The 21848-nt window shown below is 38.9% G+C and overlaps 2 protein-coding genes across 4 annotated transcripts; both read right to left on the minus strand.

Annotated features, from left to right (window-relative positions):
• Window positions 1-136: 136 nt before the first annotated feature.
• gtse1 (G-2 and S-phase expressed 1) lies at window positions 137-4903 on the minus strand. Of its 2 annotated transcripts, none has more exons than XM_056740131.1 (12): window positions 4797-4903; window positions 4543-4593; window positions 4383-4440; window positions 3500-4139; window positions 3319-3417; window positions 2895-3036; window positions 1743-2129; window positions 1513-1582; window positions 1221-1436; window positions 784-1114; window positions 520-636; window positions 137-428 (listed from the first exon to the last, which is right to left on the minus strand). In XM_056740131.1, the coding sequence occupies exons 2-12, from the start codon at window positions 4562-4564 to the stop codon at window positions 327-329; spliced, it is 2184 nt and encodes a 727-aa protein (XP_056596109.1). In that variant the 5' UTR covers window positions 4565-4593; window positions 4797-4903; the 3' UTR covers window positions 137-326. The 2 variants fall into 2 exon arrangements, with proteins under 2 accessions (XP_056596109.1, XP_056596108.1); XM_056740130.1 differs by having other exon boundaries at window positions 3256-3417.
• A 2374-nt stretch (window positions 4904-7277) lies between these two features.
• On the minus strand, window positions 7278-21706 carry atp2b1b (ATPase plasma membrane Ca2+ transporting 1b). 2 transcript variants are annotated; one of them, XM_056740441.1, is made up of 21 exons: window positions 21497-21706; window positions 18308-18742; window positions 15757-15954; window positions 15215-15472; window positions 14846-14971; window positions 14403-14624; window positions 14054-14086; window positions 13445-13591; window positions 13125-13339; window positions 12802-13044; window positions 12399-12640; window positions 11037-11274; window positions 10675-10854; window positions 10509-10596; window positions 10307-10413; window positions 9710-9901; window positions 9415-9628; window positions 9125-9336; window positions 8930-9037; window positions 8612-8800; window positions 7278-8497 (listed from the first exon to the last, which is right to left on the minus strand). In XM_056740441.1, exons 2-21 carry the CDS (start codon window positions 18495-18497, stop codon window positions 8159-8161), a joined length of 3741 nt encoding a protein of 1246 aa, XP_056596419.1. In that variant the 5' UTR covers window positions 18498-18742; window positions 21497-21706; the 3' UTR covers window positions 7278-8158. The 2 variants fall into 2 exon arrangements, with proteins under 2 accessions (XP_056596419.1, XP_056596420.1); XM_056740442.1 differs by lacking the exon at window positions 14054-14086 and having other exon boundaries at window positions 7279-8497; window positions 21497-21705.
• Window positions 21707-21848: the final 142 nt, after the last annotated feature.

Genomic DNA, 21848 nt, shown 5'->3' on the forward strand with positions numbered 1-21848 from the left:
GTGAATACCGCCACCTACCGTACAGGAGTGTAAATAGCAAAGCAAGGTTTAGGAGATTAAAAATATATTAAAATGAAACAGCATCGACTACATTGTAAATGTAAGACATTTATTTGTACCTTTGAGAGGGTCAACAATAAATTCTAAAACTATGCAGAGAACCATAATTAATACAATCACATTAGGACTGACAACACATAAAAACATGACAATAAAGGCTAAAGCACAGTAGCATTTGCTGTCTCACTTTAAATAATTTCATCAGTATGTGAAATGATCCAGTTTTATTTTTTAATATCACAGCTCACAGTCATTCTGCAGGGCCTTTAAAATGACAATTCAGAAAAGTCAATCAGAGGAGATTCATTCTCCGTATTTTCCTTGTCTTCTGGACTCCACTTGATAAGAGGTGAGCTCAGGTCAATTAACTGCACGAGAAAGGGGATAAACAAAATCATTAATATACAATAACATATCATTAATATGACGAATACCCTGGTTAATACTCGTTATACCCACCTGCCCTCCCCAGGGCTTTGTTGTGGAAGTTTTGAGCAGGTCTGGGGTATTCGAGAGATCAATTAGCAGCTTCTCTTTTGGTCCAAGTACTGGTGCAGGAGCATCTACGAGCAAGTCCTATCAATACAACATTCACAGATCTGTTATGTCCGTGTATGATCATTTGTACTGATAAGCAAAGAATCACAAGTCATGAAATGTATCACCACAAACTGATGTGATTCAAAGGCAACCAAAGACTTTAAAGAGATTTAACATATTCACCTCTTTAAGATCCTGTTTCTCTGTCATCCGCTGGTGGTCATCTTTGATTTCCTTGGTGTGTGGAAGTGTTTGGGAATCCATCCTGATCTGAGGAGGTTCTGGGTCACACGAGGAAGGCTCCGGATCACAAGAGGAAGGTTCAGGATCACGCAAGGAAGGTTCAGAGGAATTCTCCACAACTGCTGGCTCACAGGCAGGAGGTTCCTCAGTCTCATCCTCCAAACTGAACAGCAGAGAACAGGGTTGCAGATCAGCCGGAGGGCACATCTCCTCAGCGGACTCTGGGGCTTCCTTATCGTCTTGATTCTCACTCTTCTTCATGTTACTTGGACTGCACAAATAATGTCAGATTACATCATCATATAAAATGCGAATACAATTTACTATTCCTGTAATAAGTAACACTTGAGCAAATCGAGTATAAAGTAAATGAAAACCTTAGATGAGTGGCCCTTTGGCCCAAGGCTGATGGGAGCAATGTGTTCTTGGTAGGTTTGGTGAGGCGAGACACACTTTGAGGGGTAAGAGCGGGGATACCAGATATACGGCGGTTTACTGGGGTAGGAAGAGCGGAGGGTCTCCGCAGTTTACTGCCCACAGCCGAAGGCGTCTGGAGTCCCACGGGAGCAGGAACGGATAGATTATCAGGAACACTACAGAAAGATGAAATGGTTAGAAAAATATGTAAAAATAAATTGAATGTTGCAGTGTTGTAAATTATAATGTTACCTCTCCAAACTGCAGTCAGACAATAATTTTTTGGGCTTCATGACACGTGGAACATCAGGTGAGGAGGAAACTAAGAAAAAAAATTGATAAAAGACCTCAAGACTTGAAATGCAATGCCGCCCAAATAGGTCCAGTTTCATCCAATCAGAAGAATAAATACAAAATAAGAAAGCAAGACTAAATGAAATCCATTTTGTGTGAGAAAACTAACATGACTAAGGTTTTCTTACCCGCTGATCTGCGGACACCCTTCAGGTAGTTTATGGGTGTTGGTACCACTGGGGCCTTGAGTTTGTGGTTACCCCTAAGAGCATTTCCAAGTTTAGCAGCGGATGCAGTGGAAGTCGTCTTTTCCAATGTAACCTTTGCAGGTGTCTGGAGCTGAGGAGGTGGCACTGGATCGGCTTTTTTAATAGGTGTGGCTTTGACAGGTCCGGGGAGGAGTTCTGAGCCCCTTCTTCCTTGTGTGGAGATGGAGGCTCGCCTACTGACGGGAGGCTCTGGGTTTCTGGTAACGACAGAAGATTTGCGTCCAGAACTTGGCAATCTGCTCACACGGCTGTGAGAACGGCCATTGATGCTGTTGACACTGGAGTTCAAAGATGAATTGAGTTGGGCTGGTGAGAGAATGAGAGTATTGTTGAACTAACATGACCAACAGATGTCAGCAGGTAGCGGAGATAGCTCACCCAAAAATGAGAATTCTTTCGTCATTTAATCTTTATCAAGTCATTCAAAAAAAAAAATCTTTCTTCTGCAGAACACAAATAATATGTTTTGAAAAATATTGGGCTCTAGCACAGGCCCCCATTGACACTAAAACACAGAGACATTTTTCATAGTCATTTGTGTTCTACTGAAAAAAGTGATTTACAGGTTGACATGAGGGTGAATAAATTATGACAGATTAATTATTTTTGGGAGAACTATCCATATAAGACACCATGGACTTGGCACACATAAGTTAAACAGCTACTAAAGTGGTTTAATGGGATGGATCACCCAAAAATGAAAATTCAGTCATCATTTACTCACCCTCAAGTTGTTTCAAACCTGCATAACGGTCTTTGTTCTTCTGAACAGAAAGAAAGATATTTGGATGAATATTAGCTAATGAGATTTCTGGGGCACCATTGACTGCCATAGTAATAATAAACATATTGTACATTTCTTTGTTCTGTTGAAAACAAAAGGAGATATTTAGAAGAATTTAGGAACACAAACAGTTCTGGAGCACCTTTGACTACCATTTAAAGAAAAAGATGTAATTTATACATGTATGAAATTACACGAGGGTGAGTAATGATGACAGAGTTTCCATTTTTGTTTGAACGGCCCCTATAAATTGGAAAGAACAAAGTTGAAATGACCAAAAAGGACACCTTTGCCTCCTGGAGAGACGGTTAGACTAGAATTAATGCTGGACACAGATGAGGAAGATGATGATGTGTTTCTCCTCCGGTCCACAACTCTGGAGTTCTGAATTGAAGGAGCTTTAAGCCCAGATGGCGCTCGCAATTCTGTCTGAATGATTTTGAAGCAAAATGTCTGATGAGTTATAAATCTCATAATAAAAAATCTTAAACTTGTTTGCAATAATTTTATAGTTATTTACAATTAAGCATTTGGCAGATGCTTTTATCCTAAGCGATTTACATTGCATTATCCTATACATTTATACTTAGGTATGTGCAATCCCCTGTGTTCGAAGCCACAACCTTGCATTATTAACCTTGCTTTTACCTTGGTCCGAGTTGGAATGCTACTTTTTCCTGGCAAACTAGTGTTAAAAGAGGAATCACTGACATCAGAAGCAACACTGGTGGTATCAGAGAGAAGATCTTCAGAAGACCCTGCTCTGCTTGTGTTTCTACAGACAGGGCTGCGTTTCAGCCCAAAATTACCCTAAAAGATATTGAGAAGATAACGTCAAATACCTTTCGTTAGAATTTCCTACAAAAAACAAACCTGAAGAACATTGCCATACTTTGCTTGGAGGAGGAAGTCTGGTTTTGGTCGCCGATGGTAGTCTTGTACTAGAAGAAAGTCGTGAACTGCTCTGGGCCATGGGTTTGCTTGGTAACACCCCATTACTGGCCACAAGTGCTTTGTTTCGACTACTCATCTTAGACTGCGTCACAGCAGGCCTGACCGGACTTGAGGTACTGAGACGCAGCTTTCCAAACCCAGCTGGGCCGCCGGCTTTCAGCATGCGCTTCTGAAAAGCAGGCGGTAGCTGTTTCATGGGGCTGCCCTGAACCAGAAAGGTCTCTCGTTTGATGGGACTGAGAACATAAGATGGCTTGCTGAACAAGCTCACTTTGGTCGTCGAGTCCTCCTCGAAGGTTTCAGTGTCCTCAGCTTGGGAAGAGGAAACCACACTGTTCTCAACTACAGAGTCGGTGATGGTTTGTTCCAGGTGGCTGGCGAGCAGAAGCGCTTCTTTGCAGATTTCTTCAAACTTCTCCCCTGTGAGCGGACTCCAGCTGGGCTCTTCTCCCAGAGATTGGCCACTGCTTAAAGGGTCTTTCACGTGGTCCTCTACTCCGTGGGAAATGCATTTCTCTTTGTGACTGACTGGACCTAAGAAGACCTCGTCCTCAACGTTGTCTTCATCTCCTTTGACGCTATGAAAATACATGTTTGTTCAAATTTATATAGATGTTTGGTTAACTTCATAAACATTAATATTTTCTTTATCAATTACTAAAATATGTTTGCTGTTATGACAATTCACTTTAATACACCTAAATATTTTGTAACAACATATCTGGTTCTTGTTGAAATTGTCACTGTGACAATGTGTTAGATTGAACGTTAATTTGATTAAACGTGTCAATTTGTTGAGAAAAATATTACTGAAATCAAACCTTGATGGTGAAAGCGTGACGTCGAAGTCAAATTTCTCCTCAGCCAGTGAGACGAAATCTAGAAGTGAAACAAGCACAACAAATGCAGAACACGGGCCATGAGATCGTTCCCTTTCACAACATTATAAGCCAAATTACTAGAAACATGTGAAATATTTACCACTGTGAGTAAACGATGCCATCTTCAACAGCCAGGAAAACAAATGGAGGCCTGTTGACGTCAGTTTACGTGTTAAAACATTCTAGTAACATCAGCACATATATTTCTGTAAAGCATTTATATCTTATGTTAGCCACACCAATGCATAAAGATGAACATGAAAGACAAGCTCCTGCTACGGTTTATGCGCCGATTCAAAGCCAGTTTATAACCAAAACAGATATCAACAAACAGGCACGTTCAATCATACTCACACTGCTTGTCTATTAGAGTCGGACGATTATACTTGTTTATTTTAGTGTTGTTTAGTCAAAGTGAGAAAAACTGCACTGACGAACTGTTTCCTCATTTCAAATTTCGCGAACTGACTGATTTCGAAGAACACGTGACGTGAATGCAGCAACGGGATTGGTGAAGGATTTTTCTCTCGCTCTTGGTTTATTTGTTGGGCGCAACCAATTTATTAAGGTGCATACCGCCACCTACTGTACTGGGGTGTGCAGCTATGGAGGTTTTTACTTTGTACTACTAAAATTTTAACATATTTCTGATATAGCCCCAAATCTTTACGGAAGATAAATAGTTCTTAACTACACTGCCACGTTTTCTCTCATTTTCGGGAACACTACAGGCTTCACATTTATCTGACGTGCTCTTTCCAATTCAAAAGATGGTTGATTTTAACCCACTGCCTCCTAATCGTAATCTTGATAAAATCTCCTTCTCTTCTACATTTCCCTTTAAATGCATTGACCGACTTTTGTATATTATAATAGTGTCTCCCTTTGTTATCTATATCCCATTTGCCTTGCCATGCTTCTCTTACTGCGTGCTGTTTTAATTACTTACTTGGTTTCACCTTTCACAAATGCGATTTTCATAATTTCCTCATTCTTTACTTTTTGTGCATTTTTTGCAGTCAAATCTCATTGCCTTCTACACCAACACGAGCTGGGACCTATCAAAATTGTACATTATTAATTCCAATTCTCTCGATTTTTGGCATTATTGTGAATATTTTTTTAATACAGTAGGTCATATCGTGCTGTTTCATTTGAATCCAAGCTTCTAAGTGCTGAGTCCGAACAAATGATTGCTATTTGAGGATTTACTTCTTCAACCCATTGTAGGCCTATAGGATTATACTACTTCTGCTTTATATACAAATAGATTATCATTAATTCTTTTTCATATGGTTATGTCAAACTCCTACTTCCACATGATTGTTATTTGAATCTTAAGACCCATCAGTGAATATAAATATATATTGATAGCAATTCCTCTTAACACATTCTTGAGCCAATAGGTCCCCAATATTGCCAGCATTACTTTCAGACCATTCTCTCTTTAACTCTTTAAAGGGGGCGGTTTCCCAGACAGGGATTAGTTTAAGCGAGGACTAGGCCTTAGTTAAATTAGGCTATTTAAGTCATTTTTAAAAAACATACTTTACAAAAAAAACATTAGTGTGAATCTTGAGACAAAACAAATGCACTGATATATTTCAAAATATGCCAGTGCAAGTTGTTTTTGATCAAGACACCTTTGACATTTTGGTTAGTCTAGGACTAAGCCTTGTCTGTGAAACCACCCCCTAAAAGTTTTAAATCAACACTGGACCCGGGAATATCCATGGTTAACATACTCATACGATGTTTGGCCGATACTCAACTTTGTTTATACCATACTCTTCCTTCTAATGTATTTATGTTCCAACCTAATCCTTTACCCTTTCGTTTTTGCATGTTCTCCCAACAATCAGACTATACTTCTATGGTAGGTTGTTCTTTCCCCGATACTTTGAGATTAACCCATATGTCAGGGGAAAGCTTTAGTCTTCTTGGGCCTAAAGGAAGTTCTTCAGATTCCACAAGCTATGCATCTTTAGGAGTTGTTTTAGTAGCACCAATACTAGACTGCATCTGTCAAGTTTCTCAACAACACTCTGTCCCGTATACACCCATGGTCAATAAAGGATCTTATTAAGGCCATATATTTATCCAATAAAGATTGTTTATCTGCACCCCCAGGCATTCCCTGAAACTGCTCTGATAAGATTTAATGCTTTATTACATTTATTTTTGACCTGTTTAACATGTGTCCTCCGTACACATTTCTCCTCAAACCATAATTTGTAACATTAATCTGTATACTTCCTAACTTTCTCTTTCTTGTAACAAGCATTACAAGATATTTTAACTGACATCTTAAATCACAAGTTATATGTCCATTTTTCAACTTTTATTGTAGCACTCTGAATATTATTAATCACTTGTCTAGTATGTTCCCCCTTTTCCCCATCATCTGCATAAAGTGAAGATCCAATACCATTGCCAACCTTCTCAAATATATAATTGATCATTATATTAATCTGAATTGGGCTACCTTGTGGAATACCATTTAGTATATCCAAGTCATCTGATACAGCATCTTCAACTTTATCATGAAATGTCCGATTTGATAAAAATCCAGTTATACATCCTTCCTCCAACACCCACATTTGATCCATCTCTCCACATTGATAGGCTTTCTCTATTTTCTCTACTTTCTCATTTTTTTGTTTATGGCCTTTTATCGCAAATATGTATATATTGCAAATATGACCAAATATGAGTGACATATTATAGTCAAAAGCTTAAGTAAAAAAACAATAGTTGAGCTAAATATTTGTATTTTATTGTCAAAACCAGACATATAACTTAAAGACAATGTAAACTGAACCACAATAACTATTTACATTTTTTGAGATTCATCAACAGACATTAAATACATTTATACCAAATATTACAATAGAAAAAAAAATATTCCATAAACAAATGGAAAAATATTTATTCCCAAGAGGAATGAAACTACAGTGAAACAAACAAAATTGACCAATAACTTCACATTTTCTAACCTTAAACTGTGCATACATCCAAAAGAGCCTACGCCCTATTATTATTCCTAAATCCTAAACCACATTCATGTACCCACAATGTATTTCTCGCACAATAAATAACACTTTATCTTCAAACTATTTCATACAGTGGCATCTTGTCTACTGTTTGTGCTTGTTTTAGGGACGGGGTGGATCAAAATTGTTTACACTATAAAGATGGTACAATGCTAAATGTTATTTGTGTTTTAGTAGCCTTCATTAAACTAATACACTATGTGTCCTTTCTTGGTATGGTATTTATCGAATTAAAGAGATAAAGAAGAGACAAAAAAAGAGAAGTAACAAATGCTTTTCTAATTGTACCACTGTAAATCTCACGGACAGTCAATATTTCATTACATTACAACACATTGGGTGTGTAGTGTTTACAGTACAGTTATTGCTGCAAGCTATGATTTATAAAATAGGCCTGAAATCAACCTCAGTAACCCACCTGCCATATTGTCTAAAATTTCGTAATGGCAAGGCATTGCAGGTATTTTTAAGATTTACAGTAAATTCAGATCTTCCAAGAATTCTAAAACAAACAAATCATAGGAAAATATTCCACAAACTCCATTAAATAAATGAAAACCAGCACATGTCAAGTTTTGCTACCTTGCCAGTTCTCCAGAATGATACAAGACCAAAACATAAGACTGTGTCCTTATGCGCTCTTGCATAGGATTGTTTACTGGCTTAAAGAGAGGTTTCCAGGCTATGCAGTGGACTTCCAGGAGTCTGAGGAAGGATGGTCTTTGCTAGATCTTTATGGTGATGGTAGGCCTTGCTATCAGTGGCGTTATTGTTCTGATTAGCTATGGATAAAATTGGAGGCAGTGAGAGAGGAACAGCGTTGCCTTTAGTAGGCGCATCGTCCTCAGGATCTGTGTCATCGATGAGTGGGATGGCTAGCATAGAATCCTCGATACGGAATTCAGGGTGGCTCATGAAGTTGTGGATGGAGCTGCGGGACTCCGGCGTCTCCAGGCCTTCGTAAGGTGACATGGAATCCCGAAAAGCATTAACCACACGTATCTGAAAAAGAACATACGAAAACCAAAATGTAATCAACAATGTGTGCAGTACTGAGGAAAAACACAATTCACATATTCATATTTATAAGAAAATCTACTGACTGAAGAGCGGTACCTGTGTCTGAATTCTGTTGAGACCCCTGCACCACAGAACATGCCCCCTTCTGAGCTCCATCTCAGCATGATCAATTTCATCCAGGTCCTCCATCTCCTCCAACTCGTCCTCAGGGATCTCCTCCTTTTGGGTTCCATGTCCTGCTGTAACCAGGAACTTCAGTCGGCTCGTGGGAATAGTTGTAATCAACTGTGGGTGAAGGGATATTTGAGGAATATGACCTACCGCTCAATGCAGTTTATAAGAGTAAAAGGGATGGTTTTCATTTTTGTGTGGACTATACCTTTATCAAGTGTGCAAAAGTTTTTAAAGCCCTACCTGACCCCAAAGAAGACAGCCAAAGCCGAGAAAGACACACCACAACCACTGGTCAACAGTGAGACGAACACAACTAAAAGGCTTCCCTCCAAACTGCACAATTATGATCTGTAAAAAATGCGCCATGTTGGAATTTACGACAATTGTTAGATGAAGTACCTGTTGGTTTTAGAAAATAATTTAAATCCATACTACCTGGATTATAAACGTTCCAAAAACAATTGTGCAAAAGATGAAGTTATTAAAGATGCCCTCGAAAACATTCCTCTCGCCGTGGATCTTGCGAGCATTGATTTCGTTGAAGATCTGCATCATAACAAAGGTGTTGAAGACGATGGTGTAGTGTTCTGAAGGAGGAGCGTGCAGAGGAGCGTTCCTGCCGCTGTCAATGTCAAAGATGTGCTCACCTGTGAGACAGGTCAAAAGCTGATTAGAATAAGAGTTAGCTGGTTTCTATTTGGATGCTCTCGGTATGTGATGCTCACCAGCAAACAGCAAGGTGAAGATGATAGTCAGCTGATAAACGGCGTGTCCTAGAATGTTCTTCATCATGGTGCGGGAGATGAGGGGCTTGTTTCGACCGTACGGTTTCCGCAAGAGCAAAGACTCGGTAGGAGGTTCCGTCGCCAACGCCAATGACGCAAATGTGTCCATGATTAAATTCACCCATAGCATTTGTACAGCTTTGAGTGGCGAGTCCTATGTGAGGTTTGAAAATATTAAAAATTGAAGTTGTAAGGAATCTATATAGAAAGATAAAAAAGGAAGGAGAATTCTGACCTGTGTGATACATGCTCCTGTAAATGCTACAATGACAGCCACAACATTGACTGTCAACTGAAACTGGAGGAACTTGGAGATACTGTCATAGACGTTCCTTCCCCACATCACCGCTTTCACAATGCTAGAAAAGTTATCGTCTGTCAGTATAATGTCTGATGCCTCCTTTGCCACATCAGTACCAGCAATTCCCTAAAGAGACAAATCACATCAAACTCAACGTGACGATTCACAGTCAAATTACATGAACTAAAGTCATAAAACTCCTACATTGTCAAGTGCTTAAAGGCACGGTTCACCCAAAAATACATTTATGTACCCTCATCGGGTTTCAAAATATGTACCACTTTGTTCTTTCTGTTGAAAACAAAATAAGTTATTTTGAGGAATGTCACTGTGCAGGGGTTTTGTGTACAGGGTTTTGTGTACATCTAATGGAAGTCAATGGGCACCAATGGTGTTTGGTAACCAACATTCTTCAAAATATTTTCTTTTGTGTTCTGCAGAAGAAAGAAGGTCATGAAGGTTTGAAATGACAAGAGAGTAAATGATGACAGAATTTTCCTTTTTGGATAGCTTTTCATTATTGTGTCATACCATTGCAAATCCAACATCAGCTTTCTTCAACGCAGGGCCATCATTGGTCCCGTCTCCTGTGACGGCAACAACTTGTCTTTGTTCTAAGATGGTGCTGTCGATTATACCTTAACAAGAAGCATTTCGTACATTTCAAATACCACAATCATAAACATAATGCTTAGGTTCACAACTATACTGTCATAAACTCTGCACGTATTACCTTTAACCAATGTGTGCTTATCGGTCGGAGAAGATCTTGCAAGTACACGTAACTTAGGCCAGATCTTGTCGATACGTTCTTGCTCAATCTTAAAAAAAGAAGGTGAGGGTTTTATTATAGACCTTCCATCAAGACCACAAAAAAACTATTTTTGTTACCGTCTCACCTCTCCAAGTTCATTGCGTATCCTCCTGTTAAACTCTTTACCCTCAATACACAGGAAGTCATCGCCGGGATGGAGAATGCCGCATTTGGTTGCAATCGCCCGGGCGGTGTTAATGTTATCCCCGGTGACCATACGCACCGTGATGCCTGCTCGCTGACAATTCTTAATGGCATCTGGGACCTGTGACAGATATACCACACAGGGGTTAGGTGCCAACAAACACACGCATACTTATGCAATACATTACTTGTAGTCAGTTTTTGTTTAAAAAGGTTTCTAACTCAATTTTATATTTTCAGTGAATTAAAGTGGTTGGAATAGATCCTTGATCTCATAAATGTGAACATCAGGTGTGCCGTTACCTCTGGGCGAACTGGATCCTCAATGCCCACAACACAAATGCAGGTGAGTCCAGTCAAGATATCTGACTCACTGTCCCAGTCAGGTTCTCCATCTGAAAGAGGAAACTCCCTGTAGGCTAGACAGATTGTCCTCAAGCCCTCAGAGGCCATGGGCTCAATCACCTTATTCATTATGTCCTCTCGATCCCTGGGCTTGAAGACTTTGGCCTCGCCATTGGCTGACAAGATTTTACAACACCTGGGAAATATTATAGATTAAAACATATTGCGTTGTTTAATACAAGAAAAAAGCAGAGAGTGCTACTGCTACACTGGTCTCTCTAATCACCAGTGTTGTTACTTTTGAAGCTGAAATACAACGACCAGTAGTAAAAAGCTAAACAGACTACACTATGGTCACTTGATATCAACGTCACCACCAAGCCTCCGACAACTCTTTCAAACTTTATTAAAAGTACAGCAACCGCCGGTCATATGGCGTGAATACTTGTTTTTGTTGATGTTCCAAATATGGTAAGAGGCGTTACATTTCCGTCACACGCTTGCAGTATTCGACCAATCACTACGCACTGGTAAACTGGCCAATCATAGCACACCTCGCTTTTCAGAGCGATGAGCTTTGTTACAAATCTGTGCGTTTCAGAGAGGCAGGGCAAAGAGGAGATACAAACATGCACGGTATGTGGAAAATACAGCGTTTTTGAACCTTAAATCGTGTATACACATTGCATTACATCTAAAACAAAGAATAATATTCCTTTTAGCCATGTCGTATGACACCTTTACGACAAGATAAACCTTTAAAAAAATCCTGAGCATGTTATACCTGGTGTCTCTTATGTCATAGAATAAAACATGAAAATATTCAGAAGTTTTGTAAGCCGCAGACCTAATTTCAAGCGATTTACCAAATACCCATATACTTTAGGGCGATGGAAACGGAAGTGCTAAAATGCTAACTCACTTTCGGGATTTGCATACAAAAATACATCTTCTCTGCAGCTCCCTACTTATCATGAAATAACTGTCATAAAATCTAGCAATCCTTCTTTTAAGTGCAAGTGTATTTTTTACAAAAACAGGATTTTAGCAGAACAAAACAAAACAGACCAAATATACAGATTTTGCCCAATCAAATCGTTCTATTAAGCTCGGTGGTACCTCATAAGTAGCTTTTTTAAGAATGAACACCCAAACTACCTGTTCTAATAAAAAAACATGGAAATTGGATGAAAATTAAAGCAATAGTTCGCCCCAAAATATTCACAATTGACCACATTACTTTTCATTCCTACAATGAAAGGTCAATAGTGACCATTTTTTGGTGAACTTCCTTTAAGATTCTTATTAAATCATACTTACTTTTTCAGGAGGATTTCTGAAGCTCCTTTTGTGAACATACGATACGTTCCATCCGAGATTTTTTCGACCGTGCTCATGGATTTCCTCACTGAGTTGAAGGTGTACACTTTGTACCATCTTTCCTCAGGAAACTTATCGCGAACAGTTTGGTAACTAAGTCCTAAGTCAAGGCAAAAACCCAGCAAGGCACATTCTGTTTTGTTCCCGACTTGACGGGGCAGACCGCCGTCTTTCTCAGGAGGCTAGACACACAAAAAGGGTTTAGGACAATCCTAAAAAACAATTCTGATGTTACAATGAAAAAGCTCAACCCCAGAAATAGTTTGTAGTTTTATGCAACTATTTTGACATCCAGCTGTGCACCACGTTTTAAAAAGAGGTTTTAAATGATATAGATTCTTACTAAAATTTTGGAAGTGTATGCACAGTTAATGGCGATGCCTGTGACAAGCAGGTCCCTGGTTTTGCCTGAAATCGAATCCGGTTTTGGAATCTTCTTGTAGTGTTGGTCTTCGATATACACCTGCGTCACCGTCATTCTGTTCATGGTCAAAGTGCCTGTTTTATCAGAGCAAATCGCAGTGGCGTTGCCCATCGTCTCACAAGCGTCCAGATGTCTCACTAGATTGTTGTCCTTCATCATTTTCTACATGACAAAGAAAGATCTATTTGAAATGCACATAGGCATCCACAAAACATTTTATTGAAACAAAAAAGACCGCATACTTTCACAGAATAAGCCAAGGAGATGGTGACGGCAAGGGGGAGACCCTCAGGCACGGCAACGACCAGGACGGTGACCCCGATGATGAAGAACTTAACGAAGAACTGGATGTAAATGGGAGTGCAGTCTTTTAACCAGGGGAGCCCCTGGATCCAGAAGGTGTCCACCAGAAAAAGAACAATAAGAATGATGACCGTGATGGCTGACATGAAGAGACCTGGCAAAGAAACACATAAACACACATGTGCATCTCACACGTTTACGAAAACTCGTATGGATATAGGAATTGCAGAACAAATGATTATAAAATCTGCATTTTTACCTGCTTTTCCAATTTGTACTGCTAATTTGGTAAGCTTCCCCTGAAGTACAGATTTTTCTTTCTTATGCATCTTGGATTTTTTTGCTTCGTCCTGTGATACATTGTCGCCGTGAAGGGGATCCATCTCCACCGTGGCTCCATCCCTGTCTAGATGTTCACATCAATGTATCTTTAGTACACTCAGAAACTGGTGGTTTTCACACTTATTATTGAATTGCATGTATTAAACTGCAATGTTAAAATGACTTATGAGCTTTATTACTTTATCTGGCTTACACCTTTAATGTAGTACTCTTTTTAAGAAAATAGGCATAGAAACTATGTTTTGCTGAATTGAAATTTGACATTGTAATACACATTGTTGACTGTGGAGGTTTTTATCTGTAAAGACAAGAGCCGTGAGGCCGTGCGGCCAAAGACCCTAATCTTCTTATTGCTAATCACCACGAAAACAGTGAAGAGCACCTGTCTTTTAGCCACTCTCTTAAACCATATGTTCACAAGACATTATCAGAACTTACACACGTAAGACGTCCAGCACATATACCACATACTAAAATGAAAATTACTCAACTATAGTGGACTACCGGTTATGAGGCTAATACTCACCTTTCTTTTTCTCCATTCCATCTTGCTTTTTGCCTGACGGAAATTTAGATAAATCTTTTAGATGCTTCTAACCTGAAGTGTTATGTTTGTAAAAAATAAATAAACTACATTGTATGGACACAAAACCACTGAGACATTTCTTAAAATATCTTCTTTTGAGTTGCACATAAGAAAGAGTCATGTACAGGTTTTGAAACACATGAGGGTGAATAAATGATGACAGACTTTAAATTTTTGGGCAAACTGAAAACTGCCACAAATAAATATTATTCATCTTTTACAATTGGGTTACAGGGATACTAAGAAATATTTCAAGAATGCATTTAGAAACCCAACCGGAGCAACTCACTTTTCTTTTTGTCTTTATTTTCCTTCATTTTCTTCTCCTTTTCTTTCATCTTCTCCTCTTTCTCCCTCTTTTTCCTCTCTTTCTTTTCTTTTTTATCCTCATCATCGTCGTCATCATCCTCATCATCTCCACCTCCGAGCAGAGTGAAGATGATGCCAGTCTGAGAGTTGATGCCCACTGCAGAGACCACCATTCTACCAGAGCCCTCCATCACATGAGTGCCTAAGGTAAACAGGTGTATAAGGCAAAGATCACCTCAAGCCCTATAAAGACATTTAGCAATAATAATAAAAAGCACGAGGCACAAATTCTGTTGTATTCTGTGTTCTGAAAGGTTAACCTTAACATTAAGAGTTACAAATACGACAATTAAAGTTTCCACGATTCGCACATTTAACCAGTGTTTTGACTTCATAGTTGATTTAGTAAAGGGGACACCAGACCTGAAAGAAGCATGGGGTCTTTGTCGAACGTTTTCTTGACATGGTCACACTCTCCAGTGAGGGAGCTCTCATCAATTTTTAGATCGTTGCTTTGGATTACCACACCGTCTGCAGGAAGGAGGTCACCTACGGAGGACAGATGGTTTCGTCTGAGACACAACAGACAGATGTTTGCAACACAAGCTAAAAGATAGGCTTTGGATCAAGCACAAAAACACTGCAATTCGTCTATACAAACACCCAAAAAAATGCAGCATTTTATGTGACATTTTGACTGATGTATATGCGCAAGCCAGGGATAAATATAATTCACAATAAAACGAGTGTGTTTTATACAGTATCAAAGCCTAAAGTGGAGTATGATGTTACCATATTTTACAAGAGCAATGTCTCCAACGACAATCTCGGCCACAGGAATCTGAATGACCTGCCCGGCACGGACTACGTAAAACTTCTGCTCTTGTTCGATGCGACTCTGCAGCCCGCGGAACTGCTTCTCTTTGCTCCAGTCATTGAACGCTGTGACAAGCACCACGCAGGCGACAGACAACAGGATGGCTGCACCCTCAATCCAGCCCGCCTCTGCCTCTCCTTCATCTTCAGCTCCACCAGCCGCCCTACCACAATCTGCACCAATAACACAGCTGTGTTAGAACTAGTCAATATTGTTTTCTTTGTAAATTGTAACTGTGTATTGTAAATTATTTTTTATCATACATTTTTGATACTCGGGTAAGCATGCATCATTTGATTTTTTTTGACAAAACAGGGCATGGGTGAGCTGAATACGTGATAGCATAACATTACCCTCGGGTCATCATACAGTTTCTATGTCGCAGTTCATTGTTATTCCACAGAAACACTGAGCGAATGAAATCAAGACATAGTATTCACAGCAAATGAATACTCACTTTCTCTCTCTGTATCAGGAGGTCTATAGAAGGAAAGGCCTAAAGATATTATAGCTGCAACTTCCAAAATAATTAGAGTCACATCCTGCAAAGCTTCCCACACTAACTGAAGGAATGTTTTAGGCTTTTTAGGAGGTATGAAATTCTTTCCAAATTGTTCTTTTCGTCTCGCAATGTCATCAGGATCGCCACTTAAACCTAGAAGGTGAGAAAGAGCAGAATACAGTATTACTATTTAAAACAATCTGTCATACGTATGATAATATCAGTGAGAGCTTGTGTTATGATACTCATTATAATATCAAACATCATAATTAAATTTTCAATTAGATTCACATTTATTCATTTGTGCAACACTTTTGTTAAAACTACATTGAAGTGCATTCAAGGCATATACATTCAACTTTTAGGCATGCCTATACATGCATATACAGTATAAATATAATTTTTTCATGTAAACAATTGTTCTATTTGAAAACACATAGAGGTGAAGCTTCTTCATAAAGCTTCAAATTCGTATTAAATTTCACGTTTAAAACTCTGAAAATACCTAACCTGTAACCAAAAACCTTAAATATAACAAACTGTAGATGTATATTTACACAATTATAGTATAAATTGATTCAATCTCATTTGGGGGTAAAACAACAGATTAAAAAATACCAAGACTTTCAACCCTTAAAAAAACCATGAGAACAACATGAACAGTAACATAGCGTAATCCTTCTCTTCCTTCCTTTGCTCAGTTACGAAATGCTGGTTCTCTGGCATCTCTGCCCCCTCAAAGGTTTACCCACTGCTGGCAAGGGCAAATATGAACGTTAACCCCGTGCCAGCGAGATTAGAGTGCAGCAGAGCTCTGAAGAGCCCATCTCAGTGCCTCACTTTGAGGTGAGTGGGATTACATGAGGTAAATAGATCGAGCCCTACCTGACACAACAACTACAACTGAGTGTTATGGCACATAACAAAACCAGATGTGCATGCAAATCAAACACCAGAAAATCAGTACAGATGGCCTAAATCAAATTGTAGTGTAGGGATGGTTCATACAAAAGTTAAAATTCTGTCATCATTAATTCACCCTCATGTTATTCATAACCTGTACGTATATGACTCTCTCTTCTCTGGAACACAAAAGAGGATATTTTGAGAAATTACTCCAAAAATACCAACTTTCTTCAAAAATCTTCTTTTGTGTTCTTCAGAAGAAAGAACAGGTTTCACGAAAGGGAGTAAATGAATTGATGGTCATTTGTGGGTGACCTATCCTCATAATGAACTGATATTACAAGCAAAAAAGTACTAAAATTACTACTAAAAAGAGTTGTGCATGAGCATACATTGGAGGAATTATCAAGGGAAAGCATAAGCTGATCTTGGAGTTAGATAAATGAATGCGGTTGAGTATCCTGAAATAATATAAAGAGGGTTTACATGTTAAAAAAGAGGAACTTCAAAGTCCAGATGGTAGCCTTGGTAATCTTGTCTCAAAATTAAGTAAAAGTGAATTACATTACATTAAATGTCCAGTTAAACACCAGTCGGGACATCGAGAGCTGAGCAAATTTTAGGTTAAAACAGAAAGATATATGCTTAAGGTGCTGTGTCCACCAAGGCTCATTTAAAAACGGCAGGAGCTCGGCTGAAAACGCCCGCTATAGGCGCAGCGTTCTGCCCAAAGTTGAGCATTTTTCAACTCTGGACGCTCGCTCGAACATTGGCGCCGATTGTGGGAAAAACGCATAGCACCAGTTGGCTTTTTTTAAACGCGGTGTTACCGTTGAAAACAATTGAAAAAACATGCCAGCCGCAGGCATAAACAGGACTATACCGGAGAAAACACTGTGATGAATACATCCTATTAAAAAAAAAATACCGTCTTAAAAGATCAACATAAGAGGTCATAATTTCATTGAAATATGGCAAATTCAGATTTATGCATTTCGCAGATGCTTTTATTCAAAGCGATTTACATTGCATTATACATTTGTTTATAATTATGTGCAATCTCTGGGTTCGAACCCATGACCTTGGCGTTGTTAGCACCATGCTCTTACCACTGAGCTACAGGAAAAATGTAACTGGTTGAAACTACGCATGGAAACAGATTACACAAGTGGCTGAAAACAGATGCCTGGAACTACTTAGTTATTACTCTCATTTAGCTGATGCTTTTTTCAGAAGCAATTAAAGTACACTACAGAAACAACTCCTGCGATGACCTGATGCAAGTGCCTGTCTCAAGAGCACATAGGCGAAGGTTCAGGGATCACTTGTGAACCTATAACCTTTGCATCATCAGCTTTATCCATCTTCACCAAATCCCTTTGGTTGAATAGAGAGCATAACAGAGGGAGGGATTGAATGCTAAAGATAGAAGAGTTTTAATGTTTCCCTATAAATAGAAAATAGCTAAGATGGTATCTAAGTGACCCGAGTTGCTTTGAAGGGTTTAACTTTCCCCCTCTTAATTAATCAAATACAGCCTAGTTTGGAACATAATTGATAAGCTTTATGTAAAACACTGGTAGCAAAAGTAATTATTTACCTTCTGTCGGTGAAGATTTTAACCTGGAACAGAGTTCCTGAACATCTCCGTAACATTCCTGAATTCTCTGTAATCCATCTGTCCCTCTGAGTTCCATAAGAGAGCGTAGCTCTTTGAGCGTGCAGCCAAAATCTCCATCGTGATTGACCTCCGCTCTGTACTTCGAGCCACGGAATGAGTTTCTGGCCATGTTCTTTCTGAAGAACACCAGAGAATGGCAGAGAAGCGGCTTCCCTCAGGACGAGTAAAATCCTCAATGCAAATATCCCAGATTTCCCATTAACAAGCCTTATTCCTCAGGGCTCCAAAAAGCGACTCTCCCAATGAAATACCAGGTGTACTCGGAAAGCCATTTTAATTAGATTTTTCACTGCGTCTTCTGTCATCCTGCTTCGATCAGAAGATTCAAATCGCCAGGTGGGCAGCAGGTTACATCTGAAAACCAGCAATTGAATTAACTCCCAATATCAAGTTCATTACATGCTCTGTCATTCAGACGTGAAAACATTCAGCCCTTGAAGTCAAACATCTGATTGCCGTACCCCCGCTGCCATCACAACCCAAACCTGGCAAATGTCAGATCAAGTTCTACCGCTGTCAATCAAAAAGGAAGTGACATCAAAAAGTATGTCACTGTTTAAGGATGATGCTGATAGGTATGGAAAGTGACAGTCAGCTTTCATTATGGTCCGCCGGTGGAAAGATTGGTCAGGACTGCTTAAGGAACGGAACTCTAAAATTAGTCTCGTTACATAAAACCATCAGGTTCTTGGAAAAGACAAAGGCTTTCCAAAGTCATATAACAGCAAACTTGTTTTTGGAAAATGACGTTTTAATGCATTTGAAAGAAATAAAGTGGGTACTGGGTAATAAGTAAATAATATTGTTTATTCTAAGGAACATCTGCAAAGTATTCTGAAAAATGCAAATGGCTTCTGCAGTGAAAGAGTTTGTTGTTTGACACCTAAATCCCTTTTAAAGGTTATGGGCACCAAGGGTCCTGGTTAACGTAAATACGTTTGGAGTTACAAGCACGTCATATTTCTTTACTTAGTATTGTTTTTATCAGGATCACATTCGGTACATTCATTTTTCCTCAACTGCTGACAAAACCAACTAAATCAAAATCCACAGTCACCACACCAAATCCCAGCATAGGTTCAAACAGACAGTTTTCAATTAGTTATTATAAAAGATATTTGCCCACATTACTTACAGATTTGTTGTATGCATCCATTCCTGCAACAGCGAGATACAAAACCGGCATCTACTTTATTTCCACACTGTCAAGGGTGCTGCTCTCAACCAAGACTTACATTTCTAAGAACTGCACAAACACAATAGCCCAAACAACACAAAGCCTTGGCGAAACAGTTACTTTCCAAAAATCTCTGTTTACGTCCAATGATTTGACCTTCAGTGAAGAGTCTTGAGGAGCCGAGTCTCCATTAGAGGAAAAAGGCTTGCTGAATGATTATCTCAGGAAAGCTTCTTGCTTAATCTTATTAGTCAATCTGTGGCAGTAGTGAGGCACACGCCACATGGCACACAGCCTTAGTTAAAGTAAAGGAAAGATGCTGGTGAAGCATGTACTACACACACAAACATGAATATATTTTCCCATTTTCGTATAACCTCGGTTTATTCAGACATCTAGGCACATGTGGAGCCAGATTTGAGGTCCAAGAGTTGCTTTTTAATATACAAAAAGCCTTGATTTTGTACTTGGATAAAACACAGGGTTGTAGCGTAAAAAAGGGAGCTGTTACTGTCAATACTGTTTATGTGTGAGCAAAACCTCCATCTGTTCTTAAGGGAAACATTATATATATATAACATCGTGCAACATATACATGTACAACATCAAATTTGAGTTTTTTACGTTAATACTTCAATATTTACACATTTAAACTGTATTTGAAATTACATAATACATTTGATCAAAAAACATTTCATTATTTCTGTTCAAAAACGTGTCCTAAATCCATTCAAAAAAGCTGTGCCAAAATATCCTGAACATGAAAAGAACACATCTGTAAGGGTGAATTACACAATTGAATATCCTATATTTACTCATCCTGCGAGTTGGAAGTGTGAGTCACACAGTGACAGTCATGATGCTGGAAGTGAAATCTTCCAGCTGAAGTCTAAATAGAGCAACAAAGTGAGAAGTCTAGAGAACATTGCACATAACACCCAGCATACACACATTTTCTCAGACAAAAGCAGTATTTTAATCAAAATATGGGTAGTTGAGAAATATACCGCAAATGTGTCCTATTGTGTGACAGTGAACAAAAAATATCAATGAATGTAAAGGATCTTTTATAATATAAATCATATAAATATTAATTATCTAAATAACATATAATTAACAGTTTGTTTGCTGTCACACAAAAGGACACACGGTATATCATATATTGATGATACATCTAATGCACTTCATATTATATTTAATATGATATAATCTTAACTTTCTTTTCCATATCGTTGTAGATACATTTCTCTCTATTGCTAACAAATAATTGCATGAATTTTGGCTGCAATAGCACAAGTATCCCAGACACACAGTATGTTTAATGCCATAATGTGATCAAAGATGGTACTTTTTCAGTTTGATTACGCATTTAAGGTTCATCAATGTCACACAGCAGGTGTTACAAGTTATGAAGTCAATATGCCATCCTTGAAAAATCCTTGGTGACACAAATAGCATTGAGGGCCCCGGTGATCCTGTCGCGAGGGCTTTAAGTTTAGAAGAATAGAAGACAATCAAGAAGTCGCGCGCAGACAACAGTTTTAGCAGCGCGCGACAAATCTTAAAACAATAAATAAATGTCAGACCGTGATCACTGCAAAGCTTTTCTTCAATTCTCCATTGTAGTTTTGGGGAGTTTTATAAAAAAATCTTACGCGAATGAAGTAAATGAATTTGAATAATATAATTGATGATTACGTTAATGATATCACAAAACACTACGACGAAAGAAAGTAACGTAAGTCTGTTATTTATTTCACAACTGTCATGTTACAACGACTCTAGACAACGGTAACCATAACTTCGTAAAGCCTACTGAAGCGAGTAATATCAATTTATTTTACTTGCCATTTGATTCGCATTGTCTGCATAAATCTACTGAATAACAGGGCATGAACATTACACATTACAAACATTGCATGTGTACTCACTTTGAACTGGTGAGTGTCAGCTCCACTCTGCATCAGTACCGCCGGTACATCTCAATAGCATCTACAACTCGATCCGTAACGACCCGCCCACAGCGCTCAGAACATTTGCGTCAGAGGCGCGGCTCGGGATTTAAGCGGCGATCCTATTGGCCAACACTCGTCCCGTGGACAGGTGTCAACCCCTGTTGAAACAGCTGTCATCGTCAGCTCTGTGTCTCAATCAGCTTTCTTGGGACGTCGTTCACTTACTTTCGTGTAACGTGACTGATTTAGCTCGTTTATATTCTCCACAGCTGGTATTAATCAACAACCAATAAAACCGAAATCTCTCTGACTGTTTTTTTTTAATACT

Source organism: Triplophysa dalaica, chromosome 24, assembly GCF_015846415.1.
Source record: "Triplophysa dalaica isolate WHDGS20190420 chromosome 24, ASM1584641v1, whole genome shotgun sequence".
Taxonomy (NCBI): domain Eukaryota; kingdom Metazoa; phylum Chordata; class Actinopteri; order Cypriniformes; family Nemacheilidae; genus Triplophysa; species Triplophysa dalaica.